The sequence below is a fragment of the Myotis brandtii genome, unplaced genomic scaffold (genome assembly GCF_000412655.1).
Source record: "Myotis brandtii unplaced genomic scaffold, ASM41265v1 scaffold284, whole genome shotgun sequence".
NCBI classification, from domain to species: domain Eukaryota; kingdom Metazoa; phylum Chordata; class Mammalia; order Chiroptera; family Vespertilionidae; genus Myotis; species Myotis brandtii.
Window position 1 is genome coordinate 776,601 of NW_005360846.1, and position 10,842 is coordinate 787,442.

A 10,842-nucleotide genomic window follows, 5' to 3' on the forward strand; every position below is an offset into this window, starting at 1 on the left:
TTCAGGAAGCCTCTCCTGGGCAAGGCTGAAGACTTCACCATTTACATAAAGAACTTCATTCGTTTCCCTAAATTCAACTTCTCCAAGTATGTGGGGCTCGGCTATGGGGACCCAGGGCTGGGGCCATGGTTGGCCCTCCTGGTGGCTGTGCATAGGCCCCTGTGTATGTGTGTGTGTGAATGGACCGCAGGGAGATGCTGGGCGCCTCGTCCTGCTGTGGGGTGGGGGTCTGTTCTTGAATGCGGTGGGATGTTAGCATGGATGTGGTTGGGGCTCCGGCCGAGGGCTAAAGTCAGGGACTAAGCCTGGAAACAGCAAGTCTACTTTCATTTCACCGTCTGTTCATGGCCGCCCCTCAGGACCAATGTGCTGGACACCAAAGACAGAGCTTACCTGAGGTCCTGTCGGTTTGGCCCCAAGGACCCCTACTGCCCCATCTTCCGACTGGGGTCTGTGGTCAGCTGGACAGGGAGCAACTTCCAGGAGATAGCCCTGCAGGTGGGTGGCGTGCCCTCAGGGAGCCTTCCCTGGGGCCTCAGGGGTCTGAATGGGGAGGGGTGTGTGTGGGGGGCCCATGGGGTGGGGGTGGCCCTGCAAAGTCACCTGCCCCAGGGACTTCCTGTTTTCAGAATTCGCTGTGACACAGCCGGCTGTGCCTGCGCTCGGACCTCGGGCACTCAGTGAGGGCACACTCAGCACCTGCCGTTTGGCTCTTAGTCGCTTGGGCAGCAGCCGAAACTGAACCAAAAGGAGCCCCACGGGCACATCCTGGCTGTGTGTAAGGTGCCTGCCCATAGTGTAGTCGGTGCTCACCGGGGAGTTCTCGTCTTCTCTGAAGCAGGAGGCAGGAGGCGGCGGGGGCTGGGGGCTGTCGGCAACACTTTCCCCAGCCCCTCCTGGGCCTTCCACCTCCCTTCCAGGATGCTCCAGCCAGGCCAGTCTTGTCCAGCTGTCCATCTCCCAGACACGATTCCTCTTTCCCATCCAGGGCGGTGTGATAGGGATCCAGATCGAGTGGGACTGTGATCTCGACAAAGCTCCTTCTGAATGCAACCCTCGCTATTACTTTAGCCGCCTGGACCGCAGGTTTCCCGGAAACTCTATCTCCTCCGGGTATAACTTCAGGTAACAGACTGGGCCTGCTGCCTATGACTGTCCATGTTTCGTGTCCTTCCCTGGGTGCCAGCGCTGTGACACCCCTTCCTGGGGATGTCAGGGGAGGTACAGGGAGAGACAGCTGAGAGAGGGATGGCCTCTGGGAGGGGAGAGAGGGTGGGTCATCGCCCTGGGCTCCGGGCGAAGCTGAGGCCTGACTTCTCAGCTGGCTGAGCTCTATCCGTTCTCTGGTGGCCCCAGGTTGGCCCAGTGTGCAGTGGGAAAGCCCCTGCCTCTTGGGGATGTCTGACAAGGACTTCAAAGATCTGGATGAATCTTAGGCATGTCAGCAAGAGGGTCTGCAACCTCTCCCGGGGCTGCTGTGAGCGAGGTCCCGGGATGCTTATAAATCTCAAAAGCAGCTGAGTCTGTTGCCAAACAGGGAAGGCCCAGGAAGGCTGAGGTCTCCCCTGGGCTGTGTCTCCCCAGGTTTGCCAAATATTACCGCGATGAAGCCGGGGTGGAGTTCCGCACCCTGATCAAAGCCTACGGGATCCGCTTTGATGTCCTGGTGAATGGCAGGGTGTGTGAGCTGCGTCTCCCCTTGGGAGGCTGGGCAGGTCCAGGGCGGGGCAAGCATGTTGGGAGGGACCCTGCTATCTACCTGCTCCCTCACCCTGCCTTGTCTCTCTCTGTGCTTCAGGCAGGGAAGTTCAACATCATCCCCACAATCATCAACGTGGGCTCAGGGGTGGCACTCATGGGTGTTGTGAGTACCTCTCCCCTCCTTCCCCTTTACCCTCTGCACACTGGTGGGGGGAGGGGGAGTTGTCCAAATGCCCCAGAAACAAAGAACTGACAGGTCAGCGCAGGAGCCGGTAAAGAGGGCTTTCTGGGACTTCACGCCCCTCCAGTGGCCCCAGGGGGCAGAGAACTGCCTGAATTTCTCTTTCTAGAGCCAGAGGCATCTGCCTATTTCTCTGGAGCTGGGGGTTCTCTGGGATACAGGATTAGCCCCTGAATTTTATTTATTTTTTATTATCGACAGTTACAGATGTCCCTGTTCTCCCTGCCATTTGCCCATCTCCAGCCAGCCCCCACCACCCCTCCCTCTGGCCTTCACCCTACTGCTGTCTGTGTCCACGGGTTATGCATATGTGTTCTTTGGCTAATCTCTTCACCTTCTTTCATCTAGTCTCTCCCACTACCCTTCCCTCTGACACCTGTCAGTCTGCTCCATGTATCCATACCTGTGGTTCTATTTTGTTCGTCAGTGTATTTTGTTCATTAGATTCCACATATAAGTGAGACCATATGGTATTTGTCTTTCTCTGACTGGCTTACTTTGCTTAGCATAATGCTCTCCAGGTCCATCCATGCTGTCGAAGAGGGTAAGAGTTCCTTCTTTCTTAGAGCTGCATAGTATTCCATGGGGTAAATATACAACAGCTGGATTAGCCCCTGAACTTTAAAATTCTAAAAAGCGGTAGGGTCCACCTATTTATATAGGGTTTCTCCACCGTGACTCTGTGGAACAAGAGATTGATAAAAAAGCATTTCTAGCATCTGGGGGGGAAAAAAAGGTGTGCAGAGCCCAGGGTCAGAGGACCAGGTTCACCTGTGGCCCATCCATCAACTCTTCCCACCCCCCACCCTTACTCATTCTGGAAACCGGCTGTGTGTTGAGGTGGATTCGCCCTCTGGTGGAAGAGACAGGTGTTGCACCACACATTTTTGCCTGAAGTGCATGTGCTCAGGTGTCAGCGGGTCCCAGCTGGGTCAGCACAGGCTGCCTCATCTTTCCTTGGCCATCGTGCGGCATCCTTGTTATTCAGACCCCCTACCACCCATCTCTTACACTGATTCCCAGAGGGATCTTTTCAAAATGCCGCAGTTCTGACTGTGTTCTGCCCTATTCAACGCCCTCAGTGCTGCCGAGAGGAAGAGAACCAGTGCCTTGAAGACATTTCAGGAAGCGTCACAGGCTGGCCCCACCCAGCTCTCCAGAAGTGTCTTTCCTCTTCCCCACAGCCCTGTGGGATTTCCCAGGCATGATGAGCTTGTTCCTGCTGCTGCAATGCCCTTCCTGAGCTTTTTGTATTAATTCCTATTTAGCCCTCAAGACTCAACCCAGACTGAGTCAAGTCCTGCCTTTGCTCTCCTTGCTCCTCCTCTCCCCATCATAAGACACATCACCGTGTGTCATAAGTTTCATGCCTGTCTCTTGCACCAGAGAGGGAGAGTCCTCAGAGGGTCTCATTGCCTTAGTCCTCCCTGCACCCCAGGGCAGTACCTGGCACGTGTGAATGCTCAGCAAATGTTTGTTAAACATGATTAGATGGACTTCAGGCTCACCTGGGCTCTGCTGTGGACCAGCTTTGTGACCTTAAAGGTGCCTTTAAAAAAAATTATATGAGGAAGGGAGAGGGAGAGATAGATAGAAACATCAATGATGAGAGAGAATCATGGATCGGCTGCCTCCTGCACGCCCCTCACTGAGTATCGAGCCTGCAACCCAGGCATGTACCCTTGGCTGGAATCGAACCTGGGACCCTTCAGTCTGAGGCCGATGCTCTATCCATTGATCCAAACCAGCTAGGGCAAAAGGCACCTCTTTCTGATCTCAGTTTCCCCATCTATGAAATGGGGACAACGATGCACGCTTCTGGGATTGTTACAGGATCAAACAGGATACAGTGGTCAGGTGCCTGTGGGCTCTCCAGAAGTCTAGGGTCTGAGTCAGGGACCCCCAACTCTTTTGCAGGGGTCTTTCTTCTGCGACCTGATACTCATCTACTTCATCAAAAAGAGCCACTTTTACCGCAACAAGAAATTCGAGGAAGTACGGTCAGTTATGCTTCCTCCCCAGTAGTCCCAGGGGAGCCCTGTGGAGCCAGCCTCCCCCTCCCTGTCTTAGGACCTTTACCCTGGGTGGATGGCTGCGCCTGGTGGGTGGAGGCAGGGGTGAACATGGGGAGCCGCCCCGGAAGGGAGGGAAGGTGGACTGTTCTGAGTACATTCTCTACAGAACCAGACTCCGCCTCAGAGCAGCTGGCAGAGGGAAAAGCCACCACATACCTGGTGGGCAGACCTGGTTTCCAAGCCTCCTTGGGCCTCAATTTCTCTCTGCAAAATGAGAGAATTGGTTTATATACGGTGACTTGTTGCAGTTACAATTTAGTATTCTTGGACTTGGTGGTCCTGGGCTGGGGTTGAGGCTGGAGTGGTAAGGGAAGAAAAAAATGGATTTCCTTTTTTTACTACAGGAGCCCATTTCCAGGCTGTGTGTCTGTGGGCGGGAAGGAAGGGGCAGGGGCTCTGGCCCAGCCCTTGGGAAGGCTCCCTGGAGGAGCTGGGATTAGAATGGGGAGTTTCGAAGTGGCGCTCCCTCAGTCCCACCACAACCTGAGACAGCAGGTGGCCAGCTCGTATCATTCACCTGGCTTGAACCCCAGCCTGGTTCCTAGGCTGAGCCCTGACCGCTCCTGCCACCCCAACTGAGCTGCTGGAGGAAGAGGGGCACCGTCTGCAGGGCCTGCCCCACCAGTCCTTGGGGGAGGCCAGGCTGTGCAGGCCAGGTTAACGGCAAGTCCTGCCCAGGTGCCTAGAGATCCTTGCCCTGTGGGCAGAGTCCTTGCAGCAGAACAGGGTCACAGAGGCTGAAGGAAGAAGAGGGGCCTGGGCTGCTGGGCACAGGACGAAGGTGGCCAGGAGAATGGCTGAGCGTGCTGGCACCTCCTGGAGCAGGCTGCTGTGGTCCCTGCTCTGTGGTGACCTGTGCATAAGGCAGGACCCAGGAGCACCCAACCAAGCTGGACTCTGGGGGGAGAGGGTGCTGGTGGTGCTTTAGCCCCTCCATGACCCTCATTAGCTCCCCAGCCCCCCTAAGCAACCACAAGGCAGTCTGCTTGCTGTGCTATCCCAGCGTTAAGACAACAGTGCTGTCATTTACTCAGGCTCACTCTCTGCCCAGCACAGCTCTGAGCAATTTGTATATGTGAACTCATATCAGCAACTTTAATGAGCTGGGCACTAACATTCTCTATTCCACTAATGAGGAAACAGAGACACAGAAAGGTTAAGTAAGTTAAGTCATACAGCTAATAAATGGCAGAGCTGGGGTTTGAATCCAGGCAGTGTGTCTAGATTTAGAATCAGTTCTTTTCCATCAGGTTATTCTGCTTTACCAAGCCCCCCACCCCCTCACCCAGTCAGATGCCTTCCCTAAGTGCCTCTCAGTGGAAATTCTGCAGCTGCCCTAGGCTCAGAAGGGTGGTGGCTGTGCTGACAGGTGGTCCTTCCCTGGGCAGCACGGTTGGTTCTGAAGATGGAACCTCAACCTGGTGCAGGAGGTGGCCTTCAGGTCCGCCCGGCCCCTCTGCCTTGCTTTGTGCCTTTGAGCAGGGGCCTGGCCTTTTCTGGGCCTGCCTCCCTCCCCCCATTTTTTCCCCAGTGGGGGCTGCACAGAGGAGCCCCCATGTTCAGTCAGGCTACGATTCTGTGACTCTCCTCTTGTAACCACATCCCAGGAGGAGTTCACTGGCCTGGGTGGACTTTCCTCCCACCCCAGCTTTCATTCTTGGCCAACTCAGGAGTTGGCAGCCTCCAACCAGAAGCTGGGCCTGGGCAGGGAAAGGACAGAGAGGAAGGGCAGAGCATGGAGAGGAGTGAAGAGAGGTTGTAGGGACTGCAGCAGCTGGGCCAGGAGGCAGTGGATCTGCTGGGGTGGCTGGGCACCCAGCAGCCCCCACATGCTCCCTGTGCTGACTGTCACTTCTTGGGTGCTTGCCTGAGCTCCTTAGCCTGTGAGAGGGAAGAATGGCCACCATGCTGGTCATGTGGTGGCTGCTGTCATTGCTGGGGCAGCTCCAGAGGCCCGGCCTGAGCATCTGAGTGCCTGGGCTGCACCAGGGACCCCGGCACTGCCCCTCTCTGCGGATGCTCTGCCTGCAGTGCTGCCTGTGCGAGGCTGTCCCTGTCCACAGGTTCCCAACCACCCTCTGTGTGCCCCTCACCACCCACACGCAGGTCTGGCCACCCGGGGAATGGAAAGGTGACCGTGGAGCAGCTGCAGAACCTGCAGACAGTGGAGGCGTAGCCAGAGGCGGCTGAGAGCAGATTTAGTGAAGACGTTGGGCAGAACCGGCTGCAGCTCTGAACGGGAAGAGCGAGGAGCCTCTGTGTCTGCATGGATGGGGGTTCCAGGAGCCGCCATCCCTCCTGCACTTTGGGATCTTGTTACAAGCTTTTTGTTGTGTGTGGGGGAGGGGAAACGCTGGAGAGGGCAGGGGCAGGCCAGGGTGTAAATGATACTAGGTGTTTTCATGTTTTCTGAGAACCTAGTTGGACATTCATTCACTCATTTATTCATACATGCAGTAAACTTTTTTTGCTGTGGGCTGGGCCCTATCCAAGAGATGCTTAAATGAGACCCTGACCTGGCCCTCAGGGAGCTGAGCAACTGTGTAATTCCCTCTAGAGACAACAGACTCACAGCCAGGCTCAGCCATTCTGGCCTTCCTCCAGCCTCTGACTTTCACAGAGGGGAGGCAGGGAGGCCTCACTCCAGTCTCACCTGCCCAGCCTGGGGAGGCTATGGGCATAGCATCTCGCCCAGATGGGAGACACTGTCTCTGGTTTGGCTCTTGCTGTTCTGTGGGGTTGGGTGTCCTTGCCCAGCTCCCCTTCCTCTCTCCTCAAAGGCTGGCTGGGTCTGAAGGGCTAAGGACAGGGTGCTCACTCAGCAGGTGGGAACAGTTGTTAGGGAGGCCCTCACCCCTCACCCTCCTTCCCCACCCCACCCTGCTGCTCCCTCCCTTACTGTCTGTAGAGCGTCTCTCCTCAAGGTGTGGTCCCTGGACCAGCAGCCTCGGCATCACCTGGGAGCTTGTTAGCCCTTCCCTTCCTCCTAAATCAGGGCCTGTGTTGCAGTGGGGCTCCCAGGGGATTCGTGTGCTCCTTACACTCAGAAGCCCTGCAAGTGTGAGGAGCTCTGCAAAGCCTGGTTCCGAGGGAGTAAAGAGCCAGCTTCGGTGGGTGGTGCCAATTTTTAGGCCAAACTTACTAGTATACACATTCTCCTTTGAAACGACAGGACCCCCCTTCCTGCCCCAGGGAAAGGAGCATTACACTCAATTCATTTAAATCAAAATATTTTAACTAGGCAACACTTATATGATTCAAAATTTTAAAGGTACAAAAGAATAGCAAAAGCTTCCCTCCCACCCGTTCTTGAGGCCACCTGTATTACCAATTCCAAGAGGCTCCCTCGTTTTCAAACTGAGAATCCACTTGTTACTCAGGACATTAACTTTTCCTCATGCCTGCAGCATCAGACCATGTCTCCTGTCAGAAAGGGACACGATGGAATGGGCTGGGAGCCAGAGAGCTCACTTCTCCCTCCCCGTGTCTGGGAGCCTCTGTGTAAACCCAGGGGGAGAGGCCTAGAACTCTGCTTGAACTATGGCCGCAAAGGCCTGCAGGGCCCGTTGCACAGCTGCCAGGACACTGGGGAGCTCCTACTGGAAGTGCTCCCTCGGACCTCCCTGGAGTCAGGGGAGCCTGGTTCTCTGCACACACAGGAGGGGTGAGCACCCTTCCCCTGGGGCCTTTGGAGAGGGTCAGTCTTCCTAAGGGCTGGTATACAGGGCACACAATACAGGAAGGTTTCTGGTGAGGCTCCACCACCAGGGCAGAAGGTTGTGGTCCCCGGAACAGGAACCCTTTTGGAGCAAGCAGCTCCCTCACCGTGGGCTGCCTGGTAACCAGTCCACAGCCCACCTGCTCTCTGAATAGAAAGTGAAAAATTGCCCTAACCGGTTTGGCTCAGTAGATAGAGCATCGGCCTGAGGATTAAAGGGTCCCAGGTTCGATTCCAGTCAAGGGCATGTACCTTGGTTGCAGGCACATCCCCCAGTAGGGGGTGTGCAGGAGGCAGCTGATTGATGTTTCTAACTCTCTATCCCTCTCCCTTCCTCTTAAAAAAAAAAAAAATCAATAAAATATATTAAAAAAAGTGAAAAATCAGGGCGATCCATTATGATGTTTCACTTCATCACTAAAGCCAACTCTTGGATTGGGTAATCTAGCCTCTTTTATGTTTAGCAGGAAGTAACAAGGGCAGGGGCATGGCTGCTCAGGGTTGATCTGGTTTCTCTTAACCTATTTTTGGAATTGCTTGGCAGGAGCCATAAAACATAGCAACAGTTGTACTGTTTATTTTATATTGGAATGAAAATGTCCTCCTACACTATTCAGTCAGTAAATATTTATTGAATACCTACTGTGTCAAGTGTTGGATTAAATGCTAGCGACACAGTGGCAAGCAACACGGAGTCCCTGCTGGAGTGTTTCCAGTCCTGGGGCTAAACCTTAATAACCGGTCGTCACACACACCACAGACTGAACTGAGTTTTCGGTGGAGTAGCCAGAGAGTTTCCCCAAAAAAGCGACTCATAAGCTCACATCTGAATGGTTAGTAGCAGTCTAAGTAGGTGACGGAGGAAGCATTCCAGGTAAGGGAATCAGGCGTAAAAGAAAACCGTGGCATGAGGAGCAACCAAGGAACTGGATGAAGACTGTGACTGGAGCTGTGAGGCCTTTTCAACTTTAAGCGTTGCCCCAATAAACTTCACTGCCATAGAGGACCTGCTCAACCTAATTATTTCTTCAAGTCCAGAAAAGCTGTCCAGGTGGCCTCCCTGCTACCTGTCAGGGACACCATGCTCAGAAAAGCCAGTGACCCATCACAGCACTGGACAGTTGCACACTACCCACATCCCCTTGCTTCTGCACATTCCCCTGCTGCTGCTGTGTTTTTATTCCACGCCTCGGGAGTGCCATGCTACAGCTCAAAAATAAATCTGTAAATTGGGTGCCATCAATATGACATCACAGGGACCAGCCAGGAAAGAGCTCAGTGCACTCCACTCCCGATGCAGGGGCCATCAGGACTGACCAATCACAGCTGCCTTTTCCCCTGCCACCCCATCAGTTCTTTCTTCTCAGTGGCTGGCTGCCAACTGGGGGACCAGCTGTGAAGGGGGAATGTGACTTCCTCCAGGAGTCTCTAAGCACCAGGTTAAGGACTACAGCACTCTGCTTAGGGACTACAGAGTCGCTAAGTCATTCCACTTGGGCTCTGCTTAGGGACTACAGCTTAGGGACTACAGAGTCGCTAAGTCATTCCACTTGGAATGGCATCCTGTATATCTGGAAAAGGGCTCCACTTGGTTCCAACCCACCCCCTGCACCCAAGTGATACACCTTTCCTCAGAGCACACTCTCCAGTGGACACAAGAATGCTCTCCCCCTAAGGCACACCTTTCTTCCAGCTGGTGGTTTCCCCTCAGGCAGGTACACAGAACCAAAGGGAGGGGGAGGAAGCTGGCACATTTTCTGGGACGGCCCAGTGTATGTATTCTCTGACATTTTAATTTGGTTATAAAACGACACAAAGGTTAACTTTAGATGTGTCATGATTTTTCCCCCTTCACGTCTTCATGGTCACCCATGTTTTAGATTAAAATGTAAGGAGAAAGCCCAAAAGAGGCAGACACAGAAAGCATTAGCGGACAATATATTATGTTCCTTATTATCTTGCAAAGAAATTAAAATGAAAGTAAGGAAACTCTTTAAATGAGCAAACATTAAGACTAAGAAGGCACTGATAAAACTGGCACTTTTCATTCAACGAGTCATCTGGTAATACTCTGGAAAGCATTTGAAATTAAGTTTTAATCTTCTGCTCTAGCCTATTCTCAAAACAATATAGATATGTAGACATTCATTGCAGTATTTTTATAATAGTGATCATTTCAAACAACCTTACTGCTTAACAATGGAGGAATGGTTAGGTAAATCAGCTCATTTGCCTCCCCTCCTTCCTACTCCCCCAAGTAGGACCCACTGCTTCTTCCTCCTTAGCCCACATCAGGAATGAACTCCCCCTTCCCACTCAGAAAAGGCCCTGAGAGGATTGGGGATGCAAACCATTAAAGCGAGTATCTTCAGTGGTGGACGGAGTGGGTTCAGAGGAAGCCACTGGGGGAGAGGGAGGCGAAGCTGTGGCCTCCGATTCTTGGCTTCCTGTGCAAGCACGTAGCCCGGAACCCAAATGGGATTCAGGCAGCCTGGATCCCAGACCCATTTCCATTATTGGCCATGGTCCAATACTGTCTGCAAAAGGGGACTTGGGTTCAATCTATTTCCCTTCTGATTTAAAACTGATTAAAAAATCCAAATCTGATCACATAACTCTGGGCTAAAACTCCTGAAGACTTCCCTCAGTTGCTCTTAGAATCAAAGCCACTCTCCACCATGGCCCTCCATGTTCTTTCTGGTCCAGCTCTATCTCAGCTTCAGATACAGGCCAAACCCCTTCCTGCCCAATGGCCCTCACACACGTGCTTTCTTCCAAGTACCCTTCTCCACACTTGGCTGTTATTCAGCCTTCGAGAATGTGATTTCCTCAAAGAAGACTTTCTTGACCCCCCTCCCCACCTGGGTTCAGTTTGGAGTGCCTATGTAGTCTCTTCATAGCACTTACCATCATTCAAACATTTGTGAAATTAGGTAATGCTGGTCTTCCCAGTTAAGACTACAAATCCCATGAGCAACATGTTCACTACTATAACTTTAACGCAATACTTATCCCTCAATTAAAATATGAATTTTATTATAAGATTCCTCCTGACAAGAAGGAATCACCGATTAGCATACAGAGATCCTCTAGACAAGCCCACAGAT

General features: G+C 53.0%; 1 protein-coding gene and 1 long non-coding RNA gene across 2 annotated transcripts in view; one reads left to right on the top strand and one right to left on the bottom strand.

Annotated features, from left to right (window-relative positions):
* The window catches only part of LOC106726572, a 17,232-nt gene extending 13,833 nt beyond the window's left edge, over positions 1-3,399 (bottom strand). Inside the window, exon 1 of the long non-coding RNA XR_001362638.1 lies at positions 3,389-3,399. This is a non-coding gene — a long non-coding RNA (uncharacterized LOC106726572). The remainder of the gene's footprint in view (positions 1-3,388) is intronic.
* The window catches only part of P2RX5 (purinergic receptor P2X, ligand gated ion channel, 5), a 12,675-nt gene extending 5,520 nt beyond the window's left edge, over positions 1-7,155 (top strand). The window contains exons 6-12 of the mRNA XM_005869029.2: positions 6-86; positions 360-498; positions 989-1,125; positions 1,585-1,678; positions 1,799-1,864; positions 3,860-3,942; positions 6,124-7,155. Coding sequence (XP_005869091.1) covers positions 6-86; positions 360-498; positions 989-1,125; positions 1,585-1,678; positions 1,799-1,864; positions 3,860-3,942; positions 6,124-6,193 — 670 coding nt within the window. The 3' untranslated portion in view covers positions 6,194-7,155. The remainder of the gene's footprint in view (positions 1-5; positions 87-359; positions 499-988; positions 1,126-1,584; positions 1,679-1,798; positions 1,865-3,859; positions 3,943-6,123) is intronic.
* The last annotated feature ends 3,687 nt before the right edge of the window (positions 7,156-10,842 follow it).